General features: G+C 39.7%; 1 protein-coding gene across 1 annotated transcript in view; it reads left to right on the top strand.

The window, feature by feature from the left end:
• The window catches only part of ush2a (Usher syndrome 2A (autosomal recessive, mild)), a 486,438-nt gene that overhangs the window by 215,967 nt on the left and 255,910 nt on the right, over positions 1–14,561 (top strand). The window contains exons 38-41 of the mRNA XM_036955034.1: positions 4,728–4,890; positions 5,089–5,236; positions 12,848–12,999; positions 14,106–14,253. Of these exons, the coding sequence (XP_036810929.1) occupies positions 4,728–4,890; positions 5,089–5,236; positions 12,848–12,999; positions 14,106–14,253 (611 nt within the window). The remainder of the gene's footprint in view (positions 1–4,727; positions 4,891–5,088; positions 5,237–12,847; positions 13,000–14,105; positions 14,254–14,561) is intronic.

Below are 14,561 nucleotides of genomic sequence, written 5' to 3'. Positions count from 1 at the left end.
AGGGTGAGAAACACTGATCTCTCTCTCAGGGAAATGTCAGCACTTTACTGATGACCACACAAGGTAAAAGGTTGGGGTGTGAACCGTTACACGAAATTGGGATCCTCAACATTAAGAAAAATGAATAACCAAAAAACAACATTACTATCAAAGTGCAGTTATCACGAAACAGTATTTTCTGAGAGGAAGAGGCAAACTTTAAGCTACTGTGGTGAATTTGCGAGGCATGGAAGACAAGATACACAGTTTACCAAGATATACATTGCCTTCAAAAAGTATTCACACCTCTTGACTTCTGTTGTTACAGCCTGAATTTAAAATGGATACAATTTGGATTTTGTGTCACTGACCTACACACCTACACACAATACCCCATAATGTCAAAGTGGAATAATGTTTTTCAAAAGTTGTACAAATTAATCAAAAATGAAAAGCTGAAATGTCTTGAGTCAATCAGTATTCAACCCCTTTGTTATGGGAAGATTCAATAAGTTTAGGAGTAAAAAGTTGCTTAACAAGTCACATAATAAGTTGCATGGACTCTTTGTGCAATAACAGTATTTAACATGATTTTTGAATGACTACCTCATCTCTGTACCCCGCACATACAAGTATCTGTAAGGTCCCTCAGTCGAGCAGTGAATTACAACCACGGGTTTTCCAGTGCCTCGCAAATAATGGAACCTATTGGTAGATGGGTAAAAAAAAAAGCAGACATTTAATATCCCTTTGAGCATGGTGAAGTTATTAATTACACTTTGGATGGTCTATCAATACACTCAGTCACTACAAAGATACAGGTGTCCTTCCTAACTCACTCGCCTGGAGAGGAAGGAAACCGATGGTGACTGTAAAACTATTACCGAGTTTAATGGCTGTGATAACAGAGAACTAAGAATGGATCAACAACATTGTAGTTACTCCACAATACTAACCGTATTGACAGAGTGAAAAGATGGAAGCCTGTACAAAATATAAATATTCCAAAACATGCATCTTGTTTGCAACAAGGCACTAAAGTAATATTGCAAAACATGGGGCAAAGCAATTAACTTTTTTGTCCTGAATACAAAGTGTTATGTTTGTGGCAAATCCAATACAACACATTACGGAGTACCACTCTCCATATTTTTAAGCATAGTGGTGGCTGCATCATGTTATGGGTATGCTTGTAATTGTTAAGGACTGGGGTGTTTTCAGGAAAAAAATAAACAGAATGGAGCCAAGCACAGGCAACATCCTAGAGGAAAACCTGGTTCAGTCTGCTTTCCACCAGACACTGGAAGATGAATTCACCTTTCAGCAGGACAATAACCTAAAACACCAAGAAGTTTCCGAGTGGCCGTGTTACAGTTTTGACTTAAATCTCTATGGCAAGACTTGAAAATGCTTGTCTAGCAATGATCAACAGCCAATTTGACAGAGCTTGAAGTATTTTCAAAAGAATAATGGACAAAGGTCTTAGAGGCGGCAGGTAGCCTAGTGGTTAGAGCGTTGGGCCAGTAACTGAAAGGTCACTCGATCGAATCCCTGAGCTGACAAGGTAAAAATCTGTTGTACTGCTCCTGAACAAGGCAGTTAACCCACTGTTCCTAGGCTGTCATTGTAAATAAGATGTGTTCTTAACTGACTTGCCTAGTTAAACAAAGGTGAAATAAAGACTCACAACTGTAATTGCTGCTGAAGGTGATTCTAACATGTGTTGACTCATGGTTGTGAATACCTACGTAAAATAGATATTTCTGTGTTTTATTTTCAATTAATTTGCAGAAATGTCTAAATACATGTTTTCACTTTGTAATTTTCAGTTATTGCATGTAAATAGAAAAAAAAACATATTTAAACAATTTTGAGTTCAGGCTGTAACACAACAAAATGTGGAATAGGTCAAGGGGTGTGACTACTTTCTGAAGGCCCTGTATGTGCACCACGATTCTTTCTGCCTGCCCCTTCATCTCTCTCCCTGGCACTGGCAGCATCGCTTTAGTGGAAACCAAGACAGTTCTCAGGGCAGGCCTGGTTGTCGCGTCGTCTGGGACAATTTTAGCTAACCACAACCCTTTCCTAACTTTAACCGAATTCTCTTAAACCTGCCTCGTTAATTCTCCTAACCTGCTGCGTAATTTCTCCTACCTGCTACGAAAAGTCACTTCTGCTTGTCAAAACCGGCAGACCTACCCTGAGAATAGTCTTGGTTTCCACTAATGCGATACAGCCTCGTGCTAGCTCACCTGCTCTTTCTCTTCGCTAATGATGTGAGTGTGTGTTCAGTCTTCAGTCTATTGAGTGTAGAATACCCTAACCTACTCATTGATGATAGGCAGTGCTTTACTGAAGTTGTACAGTAATGGTAGTACATCTGAAAGAGACATACCGAGAGACCCACGCCGTTGCTAGCAGTAGCAGTAGCAGTAGCAGTAGCAGCAGCAGTAGCAGTAGCAGTAGCAGTAGCAGTAGCAGCAGAGCTGCATTGTGAATTAACGTGCTATTTTGTTCATTCCTATTCTTGTTTTAATGGAAAACCAATAACAAAAAATTGCTGTTTTAACTTTAAGACATTTTTGTATTTGTCACATCCCTAGTAAAAGGACAAGGAGAATACATAGAGGACATAGGAGTACACACCCATGCATACACACACAAAGCGAGAGAGAATTTTTTTTTTCAAGGGAGACTGGTGAGAGGAAGAAGTGGTGAGAGAAAGAAGTTGAGAGGGATTAGATATTAGAGAGAGAAAAAATAGTAGTTTTGCTGTAATTTGACATTAAAGATTCTATATCTCTCTCGCTCTGTTTCTCTCCTTTGATGCTGTAGCTGTGGCCTGTGAGCTGAGAGGTACTGCCTTGTTAGCAGAATCCTAATAGGCAAGGTAGAGGGATCATACGTGTTCAATATTCTTTTGTTGTGTTGCAATCTGCCTGTGAGAAAGGTTGAGAGGCCTGCCTGCTGGATATGCACAAAACAATATCAGCAGAAACACATTCTCCTCTCCCCCCTGCCCTCGCTTGGCCAGCACACGCATACCTACACAGGCGAGCACGCACACTTTTCTGTCCAATGCACGCTTACACTACACACATCAGATATAGTTTTTCCTATGGCAAAATCTCACTTTGTTACCCTTTGAATTGAATATACTGGAGCTTTTAATAGGTGTCAATTTCACATTTATATTAGCCTGTATTATCTGTTTGCTCTGGATTTTCTCCTGAGTTGTTTCTAGCCCTAGTTTTTAAATAAATTATAAAATCATTGTTTAAAAACTCCTCTCTGGTTTCACTACCTACAATGATAGAATGAATTACTGCCACTATCGACAGTATACATGAGCTGAGTAATGTGATAGATTGGTTAGTCAGGCTCATTGTACAGTAACACACTCATCAGTCATACCAACCACTGGATACATTCATCACTTCTCAAAATGGCTCACATTGAAGGTGGTCCTAGGGGGGCGGGGTCTCTCCTGAGCCCTGGGCCAATTAGAAAAATGTGTGGTCCTAAGGAGTGGTGCCTATTGGGTCTTAGGCCAATTAGAATTGTAAGTGCTCCGAACGGAGTGGCCTTCAATGGGGGTGTGGGCCTATTAGAACAAGAACATATAAATGCCAGTAATGTTTGGGAAATGAATTATTGTTAATAACATAGAAAAATATATGTGTCCGGTTTGGTTTGTGTATTGTGGTGCTTTGGTGTTGAGTTGGTGCAGTTTTTTATGGGGTGAGGTTTCACTGGGGTTTTGTTGTGGTTTTAAGCAGATAGCGTAGTGGTTAGAGTGTTGGGCCAGTCACCGAGAGTTTGTTCTTACCTGACTTGCCTAGTTACATTTAAAAAATAAGATGTCTCAATAAAGAGCATCACAAGTCAAGTCTCTCTGTTTCTCTTTCTCCTTGATCCCTCCTCAGATAGGGGTGTCCTCTGTTCTATATTTACCCAGCTAGTACATAACGTTCTGAGAACTACGGTATATGTTGGTGAGAGTGTGGTTGTCCTATGGTTATTTTGCATACAACTTTCCGGGAATGGTTCTTTGGAACATTCTCAGCAAATTTATAGTAATAACTTTCTTCTGTGGGAATTTCAGTACTTCAGTATAACGTTTCCTGCAGGTTTCTTCATGGTTTTATTCTATTTAAGTCATGTTCTCAAATTGTTCTGAGAATGTTAGGAAACTTTCCATAAAAACCACAATGAAACTTTAGTAACGTCTAGAGAACATTCTAAGAATGTTATTTAAAAACACATATATACGTTATGTTCTCAGCATCAACAAAACCCTCTATCTTGTTAAGTTTGTTCAGGTGTGTTGGCCGCACCCACTAATCGGCCACACCTGATCTTAATGAGTGCCTGTTTAATTTAAATGGGCTCTGTTTGAATAGACTAAAAGGAACAGCTGTGTATGCATAAAAAACATGGCATTCCATGGATAGAAAACAGAAAGTTATAGGTTTGAATCTCACTGATGCTGTGTCACAAAAAAATAAATGTGTTTTCATGATTAATGCCTAAGGAAACTAATTTCCACGTGTCCTATTTGTGGAGTAAAAAGTTGATCCAAAATAATCTAGTAGTGTTATTTAACGTCTTATTGAAACATTCAGTGAAAGTTTTAAGGAAGTCATTCAACAACCTCCAAATAACCTATAATTTCCATTCCCCGAATTTCCATTCTCCCTCCCTCCCTCCCTCCCTCCCTCCCTCCCTCCCTCCCTCCCTCCCTCCAGGTGGTCTCGTCCTGAGCAGGTGAATGGTGTGTTAGAGTTCTACAGTGTGTACCTGTCAGTAGAAGGGGAGGAGCCAGTGTGTGTGTATAACAGCTCGGAACTGTTTGAAGACCACACCCTCCGTAACCTGACACCAGGCACCACCTACAGCTTCACTGTCACTGTGAGTACACTCTCAGTTATATATGAGGATTCCATTATACTGTATCATGTGTTACATTTAGTATCTCATTATTAAATGCATTAATGTTATTACATAACTTTTTGTGTCCAAACGAAACACTCCCCTTTATCTTGTAAACCTTGTTTCCTGTGTGTATGCATGTTTATACATGTGTGTGTGTGTTTCCCATGTGTTTAGGCGTGTACAGGGGGAGGCTGTTCCTTCAGCCCCCCTAGCGAGGCTCACACAGAGGAGAGCACCCCTGAAAACATCCCTGCCCCCTACGTCACTCCTCTCTCCCCCCATGCCCTCAACATTACCTGGACACCCCCAGACACACCCAACGGTAAAGAGGTGAAGGGTTATGATGGGGGTGAGAGGGGGGTGAGGAACAATTGATAATTGGTTAGCGTGACAGAGAAACAATTCTTCATTGTTTACCATTGGCTGTATAAATTCATATCATATGTACTAGATATATAGTGCCTTCGGAAAGTTTTCAGACCCCTTGACGTTTTCCACATTTTGTTAGGTTACAACCTTATTCTAAATTTGATTAAAAAAATAAATAATTACTCATCAATCTACACGGCAGGGTAGGGGGGCAGCAGGGTAGCCTAGTGGTTAGAGCGTTGGACTAGCAACCGGAAGGTTGCGAGTTCAAACCCCCGAGCTGACAAGGTACAAATCTCTCATTCTGCCCCTGAACAGGCAGTTAACCCACTGTTCCTAGGCCGTCATTGAAAATAAGAATTTGTTCTTAACTGACTTAAAATTAAAAAAAAAACACAATAATAATGACAAGTAAAAACATAAAAACAGGTTTTTATGAATGTTTGCTAATTTATAAAAAAATAATAATAATGAAATATCACATTTACATAAGTATTCAGACCCTTTACTCAGTACTTTGTTGAAGTACCTTTTGACGGTGAGTACAGCCTCGAGTCTTCTTGGGTATGACGCTACAAGCTTGGAACACAATGGGAGGTTCTCCTATTCTCCCATTCCTCTATGCAAATCCTCTCAAGCTCTGTCAGGTTGGACAGGGAGCGTTGCTGCACAGCTATTTTCAGGTCTCTCCAGAGATGTTTGATCGGGTTCAAGTCCGGGCTCTGGCTGGGCAACTCAAGGACATTCAGAGACTTGTCCCAAAGCCACTCCTGTGTTGTGTTGGCTGTGTGCTTAGGGTTGTTGTCCTGTTGGAAGGTGAACCTTCGCCCCAGTCTGAAGTCGCGCTTCCTAGCAGGTTTTCATCAAGGGTCTCTCTGTACTTTGCTCCGTTCATCCGTCCCTTGATCCTGACTAGTCTCCCAGTCCCTGCCACTGAAAAACATCCCCACAGCATGATGCCGCCACCACCATGCTTCACCATAGGGATGGTGCCAGGTTTCCTCCAGACGTGACGCTTGGCATTCAGGCCAAAGAGTTCAATCTTGCTTTCACCAGACCAGAGAATCTTGTACCCAAACTAGTTGGTCAATTAAAGGATCATAGGTGGAGGGGAAGTTGGACAGGGATGACATACTGAGGTACACACACTTTGTATTTGTACGTACTCCTCCAGCTCGACACACTGACAGGGACGTTTTGACAGTGCAAAAATGGGAGATGTTTACCAAAATTGAGGGAGGCTAGTCACAGCACTCAACATCTGTTCTGGAATGCTGCACACGTCACAGACACTTTTAGATACGTGATTGTCAAAGTATTGTGAATATGGAGGGAGAGAGAGAGTGAAAGGGAGAGAGACAGAGTGAGGGACAAAGAGAAAGAGAGAGAGGGGGGAGAGAGAGAGAGGGAGAAAGAGAGAGATGGGGAAGAGTGATAGAGAGCGATAGAGAGCAAGAGAGAGGGGGGAGAGAGAGCGATAGAGAGAGAGAGTTGGTAAGAGCTTGCTGCTTCTTTAAGTGGATGGCAAGTGCTCTCTTTTGACTGAAGCTGTGAACTGCAGGCTGGGAACGCATAGGAGAGAGCTGCCTAGACATGATTTGTTTCTAAAAGTTCACCTTTTTTTTATTTGGTGTAACATAGCTCAGGTACAAACGCTGACGATCAGTTATTTAGTAGACTCTCTTATCAGAACAATGTATGGTAAGTGTATACAACAACAATGTATGGTAAGTGTATTCAACAAAGAGGGCAGGATGTCTTAAAAAACAAAACATCACACGTACACAGTTAGATAGGAAATCTAGTTGTTGGTAGGAGGAATGCCATCTGTAGCAACACGTGTTGTCAGGGGATGCTCAAAGACAGCACCACGATGTCCACAACGATGTCTGTATTTCTTGACAACAATAGAAAGACCATAAAGTATGTGCAGTCACGGTATGGCTTGGTACATGCTCTTAGGAGAAAATACACAGCTCAAAATGAAACTCGCTCTAAATTTGTTCTTGACAAAATTGTATGGTAATCAATACTCTTACTTTAACAGCAAAAATATATATTTCCAAAATAAATATGTTCGCTTTCGTGCTGAAAATGTTGATGTCTAACAAATGTATACATTGTTTTATTCAAACACTTTAATTGTATTTGTCTGCCAAATAAATACATTTGGTTCAAAGATCACACTACTTTTTGTAACCTTCCCATCAGAGTTGAGCTCAATTCAGAATGTTTGAATTGACTCCCATTCAACTCATGAGTTGAAAATAGAACTTGAGTGTTTCATTGAATCTGACAGGTATACTTCCAGATACCAAGAATATATTACTTTTCTCTGGAAACAATGTTCATATACTCATTTAACCTTAGTGCTTAGAATAGATCATTATATTTTCTCGACAAAAAATGCAGTTATATTAGACCCTACCTTATATGTTGTGTTTTGTATTCTAATGCGACAATCCGTGATTGGTACAAAGATTTTGCAGACTTGTACTTTCTGGATACAATGTAAACCCTATGATATCACTTATACTGTATATGCCTCTTGACCGTCAAACTACTGATCATCCCATTATAACCCCCCAAAAATGTTTTTGTTTTATTTCAATGTTTCCAAACAATACAAATGTCAACAATCCATTTAAAACTTATTGGACAATTGCTCTGTCACTTAGCATTAGCCTAGCCTAGCCTAGCCTTAGACTTGTTTACTGAAACGTTAGCTGAAACTCAACTTGATGCTGAAGACGCAGCTAAGCTAATGACAGAGCTATTTTGCCCAACAGTCCTTGCATCCAAAGCCCCCTTAGTGAATTAGACGGGTGGTACGTATCATTATTCAGATCACAGCTCTAAGCTTCTTGTGACGGAGTAGCCATTGGGTGTTGATTTTCAAATGATGGTTCTGATGCATTCCAGGAGATGGAGTATTTTCCACAAATTGAACTAAATGTAAGTGATTAATGAAATGTAACTTAATTGAACTAAATGTAAGTGATTAATGAAATGTAACTTAATTGAACTAAATGTAAGTGATTAATGAAATGTAACTTAATTGAACTAAATGTAAGTGATTAATGAAATGTAACTTAATTGAACTAAATGTAAGTGATTAATGAAATGTAACTTAATTGAACTAAATGTAAGTGATTAATGAAATGTAACTTAATTGAACTAAATGTAAGTGATTAATGAAATGTAACTTAATTGAACTAAATGTAAGTGATTAATGAAATGTAACTTAATTGAACTAAATGGAAGTGATTAATGAAATGTAACTTAATTGAACTAAATGTAAGTGATTAATGAAATGTAACTTAATTGAACTAAATGTAAGTGATTAATGAAATGTAACTTAATTGAACTAAATGTAAGTGATTAATGAAATGTAACTTAATTGAACTAAATGTAAGTGATTAATGAAATGTAACTTAATTGAACTAAATGTAAGTGATTAATGAAATGTAACTTAATTGAACTAAATGTAAGTGATTAATGAAATGTAACTTAATTGAACTAAATGTAAGTGATTAATGAAATGTAACTTAATTGAACTAAATGTAAGTGATTAATGAAATGTAACTTAATTGAACTAAATGTAAGTGATTAATGAAATGTAACTTATAATATTTGAATACAGATTTTGTTTTCCTTGATCATTCAGTTTAAGAGTTTGTCATGAAAAGATATTGTTTCAACGATCTTTTCTACTTCTGTATATAACGACATGGTGTTTTATGTAGATGTATATTTGTATAGACCACACCTAATATAGAACAGAAAAGGCATTTGAATTTAACTGAATTTCACTGAATTCAATTATATTTTCTTTCATTCAAATTCAAATTGCATTTCTGTATCCTGTTTAACCCTTTACACTCGTGGGAATGGTCCTATATGTATAGGGCTAAATGTAAATGTTTCCTACAGAAGAAATATGAAAAGCATATGCACAACCATAGTAGTAATTGAAAGGGAACAGTTTGGAGAGTATGGGACCATTATTAGACCAAAGTTGAGGACACAACAGTTCATCTGACACATTTGACATTTACTGTGCTTTTTGCCGCATTTGTTGATAAGGAAATGTGAAAATTCTCTGAATACCTTCAGTAGCGTGATAAGACTATTCAGGGCGCAACATAAAACCAAAATATTACAAGGGTTTGAGTGAGTAGTCTAACTGGTGTCTCCAAGTATCCACACTCCTCTCCAACGTGTGCAAAGTTCATAATACTTTTAATACACTTTTATGACTCAAAGAAGAGTCTTCAACTATAAGGTGCTGTTTTGAGCTCTCCAAGCTATGCCTTTTATGAATTAGAGAAAACACGCTGTAGTTATTTTGTTTGGAACACAACCCTGCATCCCCACCATCACACAGTTACTGTTGTTGTTTACGCAGTCCAAAAACAGGCCATTATATATCGCAATCTGGGTCATTAGCTGCGTTATAAAATATGATATTACAGTGTTAGGCTTTCACAATGCAATTCAGGCACATTTTCTTTCCAATAGACAAACAGACTCATTGTGTTCAGGACAACCCAGGGTATGACGCCATGTCATCTGGTAACTGTACATCAAACACAGACTCATTGTGTTCAGGACAACCCAGGGTATGACGCCATGTCATCTGGTAACTGTACATCAAACAGAGCGACCATCAACGTTGACACTGTAATATGACATGAAATGTGAAGTGCACATTTATTTGTAATTATCTCATCTTTCTAAATACATCCAGTCCTCTTCATTTACAGCATTTCCCTCACTCAGACAACAAAACATTTGCAAAAGTTGCCCAATTAGCGGGAGGGATTGGGGCAACCTCTTGCCGTGGGCGGTGCTGAAGTTCAGGACGTCTTGTCAGTCAAAACTCATACAGCGCTGTGAAGAGCAGAGCCAGAGCCCTGATGTCGTGTATAGCATGTTACTGTACAGCCACTACGTTCCAATTTAGGCATTTGTCAGTGCCCAAATCAACCCCTATACAGGTTAAGGGTTAAGTACTTTAATTAAAATTCAATAATTGAATTGGAATTTACGAGGCATTCTCTATTCAATTCTGATTTGATTCCAACCCTGCTTCCCATTCATAAAAAGCCAAATTCAGTTTTAATTTCCCTTTAACAGATTCTCTGGGTGTTTTGTATACCTTTCAGCTAGCGTTTATGAAAGTAGTGCTCACTTGCTACGTCACATATGTGCAGATACTGTATGTGCAACACATCATTGGTCTCGCTCTGTCACTGAAATGGCAAGGGGCTGGAACTCAATTTTGCTAGGGGGCTGGCCCACGTGAGGGGGGGGGGGGGATGTAGGGGCAATGTGGCTGCACAGCTTCCAGTGAACAGTCACTTTCAAACTAGGGATTTTGTGGGTAATTAAATTAAAACAGTAATTCTGCTCATAGATTATGCATGTAGGAACTGCACATTGACACATTCAGTCCAAAGTGGGAGGTTAGTAGTAGCCAAAGTTACAGAGCATATCTTTAATGCTTAGTAGTAGCCAAAGTTCCAGAGCATGTCTTTAATTCTCAGTAAAACCTCGCAGTTTTGGCATCTCAATAAGAGCCTTTAGAATACACAGTTTCACATGTTCAGTGTGTTTATAGTGTAAACGATGTGTAAAATGTGTGTATAATGCATAGTGTATAATATAGTGTGTATAATGCATAGTGTGTATATTATAGTGTGTGTGATGTGTAAGATGTGTGTGTAATACATAGTGTGTATATTATAGTGTGTATAATATAGTGTGTATAACAGTGTGTATAATATAGTGTGTATTATATAGTGTGTATTATATAGTGTGTATATTATAGTTTGTATATTATAGTGTGTATAATATAGTGTGTATATTATAGTGTGTATAATATAGTGTGTATAATATAGTGTGTATTATATAGTGTGTATATTATAGTGTGTATATTATAGTGTGTATTATATAGTGTGTATATTATAGTGTGTATTATATAGTGTGTATAATATAGTGTGTATTATATAGTGTGTATATTATAGTGTGTATTATATAGTGTGTATATTATAGTGTGTATATAATAGTTTGTATATTATAGTGTGTATTATATAGTGTGTATTATATAGTGTGTATAATATAGTGTGTTTAATATAATGTGTATTATATAGTGTGTATATTATAGTGTGTATATAATAGTTTGTATATTATAGTGTGTATTATATAGTGTGTATTATATAGTGCGTATTATATAGTGTGTATAATATAATGTGTATTATATAGTGTGTATATTATAGTGTGTATATAATAGTTTGTATATTATAGTGTGTATTATATAGTGTGTATTATATAGTGTGTATTATATAGTGTGTATATTATAGTGTGTATTATATAGTGTGTATTATATAGTGTGTATTATATAGTGTGTATATTATAGTGTGTATAATATAGTGTGTATATTATAGTGTGTATTATATAGTGTGTATTATATAGTGTGTATATTATAGTGTGTATTATATAGTGTGTATAATATAGTGTGTATATTATAGTGTGTATATTATAGTGTGTATTATATAGTGTGTATTATATAGTGTGTATATTATAGTGTGTATAATATAGTGTGTATATTATAGTGTGTATTATATAGTGTGTATTATATAGTGTGTATAATATAGTGTGTATAATATAGTGTGTATTATATAGTGTGTATTATATAGTGTGTATTATATAGTGTGTATATTATAGTGTGTATAATAAAGTGTGTGAGCATTTGGCTCCGTAAACCCTCCACGCCTATTAGACGTGATAAATGACAGCCTTGCTAATCTGACAGCCATTTAATATGAAAAAAAACTTTCAACACAATTACCCGATTATCTCGCACTTAAAACCCCTTCAAAAGGCTTTAATTCTTCTCAAAGAATGCGTTGTACTATTCGTCTGGCTGCTCATAATGTGGAGTCAATATGGAGTCCATATGATTTGCTTGGTTCCACACCACTAGAAGTCTGGAGGAGTTTTTCCCAATTTTCCTGGAGATTTGTTGGCTAATCCCACTGGGGATTAAAGTGTGGGAAACATGGAGACAAGCAGGAGAATAAGCCTGTTATGTATTAGGCTTCACATCAACCTGGGCTTATTACAACACTCTCACAATGCTGCAGCCCAAATGGCACCCTATTCCCTATTTAGTGCACTACGGATCCTATAGGGCTCTGGTCAAAAGTAGTGCACTTATTCGGGAATGGGATGGCATTTTGGATGCACTCCAGCTGAATATGGGACATTTTACGTGTGGAGATGTATTACTGTCAATTTCTTTACACAGATGTGAAATGGTTTTCTCTGGGCAGACGCATAATTAAAACAGAATAGGTTCTTACCACAAACATGATCTGTTGAGCCCTGTATGGAGGAAAAAGAGACATGCTGTTTCCTTATGAGGCTGTAATAACCTTAGGATAATTCCTTGTGATTGGTTTACTGACAGTGTGTGTGTGTGCGTGTGCGTGCATGTGTCTGCGTGTCTGCGTGCGTGTGTCTGCGTGTCTGCGTGTGTGTGTGCTTTCCTCTCCTCTAGGAGTGATCAGCAGCTATGGAGTGTGGATGAACGGTGTGCTGGTCCAGAACTCTACCTCCCTATGGTTCTCTGTTGACCACCTGTCTCCCTGGAGTCTACACAGCTTTAGAGTACAGGCCTGCACCGCACAGGGCTGTGCTCTGGGACCACTGGTGAGTCACACACACACACACACACACACACACACACACACACACACACTCTCATACACACACACACACACACTCTCTCACACACACACACACACACACACACACACACACACACACATACACATGGATATAATCGAACACATTCACTGTCACGCACACACACTTGCACGTAGTGTCTGTGCGCTAAGCCTTTAGTTGTGTACGGCAGCTGGCAGGCATTATAAAGGTGATTGATTCTAGGGTTCAATAAATGGCCGTCTGGTGACGATGACATTTGGGAGAAATGCCACTCAGGGAGTCTGGGCCTGGGATGGGTTGGGCCAATATGGCTAAACGCAGCACTGCCAACAGGGCACTGCACATGCTGAAGAGGGGAGGGCAGGATGAGGCACAGAGGGGAGGGGGCTAGAGGATAAAGGAAGATAGCAGGGGCAGTGGAGGTAGAGGGGCAGTGGAGGTAGAGGGGAAGTGGAGAGGGAGGGGCAGGGGAGGTAGAGGGGCAGGGGAGGTATAGGGGGAAGGGAGGTAGAAGGGGGATGTAGAGGGGCAGGGGAGGTAGAGGGGCAGGGGAGGTAGAGGGGTAGGAGAGGTAGAGGGGCAGGGGAGGTAGAGGGGCAGGGGAGGTATAGGGGGAAGGGAGGTAGAGGGTGGGGAGGTAGAGGGGCCAGGGAGGTAGAGGGGCAGGGGAGGTAGAGGGGCAGGGAAGGTAGAGGGGCAGGAGAGGTAGAGGGGCAGGGGAGGTAGAGGGGCAGGGAAGGTAGAGGGGCATGGGAGGTAGAGGGGGTGGTAGAGGCGCAGAGAAGGTAGAGGGGCAGTGGAGAGGGAGGGGCAGGGGAGGTAGAGGGGTAAGGGAGGTTGAGGGGCAGGGGAGGTAAAGGGGGGGACGGGGAGGTAGAGGGGCAGGAGAGGTAGAGGGGACGGGGAGGTAGAGGTGCAGGAGAGGGGGAGGGGAGATGTCTGCGATTTTTGAACTGTCTGTAAAAGCACTGATGATGATGATGATAATAATAATGTGTCTTTCCTTGCGTGTGTGTTTGCGTGTGTGTTTGTGTGTGTGTTTGTGTGCGTGTGTGTGTGTGCGTGTGTGTGTGTGTGTGTGTGTCCAGGTGGAGAGGCGTACGTTGGAGATGGCCCCAGTAGGTCCTGTGGTGCTGGAGGTTGATAGTGAAGGACCTACCTCTCTCAGGGCCAAGTGGAGCCAGCCAGCCACACCTAGTGGGAACATCACCTATACACTACTGTACACACACACAGGTAACACACACACACACACACACACACACACACACACACACACACACACACAGATAGAGGTTACTCACACACAGTACTCTACACAAAACTAGGTAACACAGACAGTTTGCACACTTGGTAAATATTTGCTTTAAAGTGATTTCTATAATGAATTGGTATAAAGATATAATGCCCACTCAACAACAGCCTACTAAGCATGACAGCAATAAAGATTGCCTCTCAAAAAGCGACTTAATAACGACAATGAAATTAAGACAGAATGGGCTATTTGGCCTGTTTGTAATTTGCGTGGTGTGTATTGTCAGCGG

The sequence above is a fragment of the Oncorhynchus mykiss genome, chromosome 19 (assembly GCF_013265735.2).
Source record: "Oncorhynchus mykiss isolate Arlee chromosome 19, USDA_OmykA_1.1, whole genome shotgun sequence".
NCBI lineage: Eukaryota > Metazoa > Chordata > Actinopteri > Salmoniformes > Salmonidae > Oncorhynchus > Oncorhynchus mykiss.
Note: the sequence above shows the minus strand (reverse complement) of the source record. Positions and strands in the feature narration are given on the sequence as shown.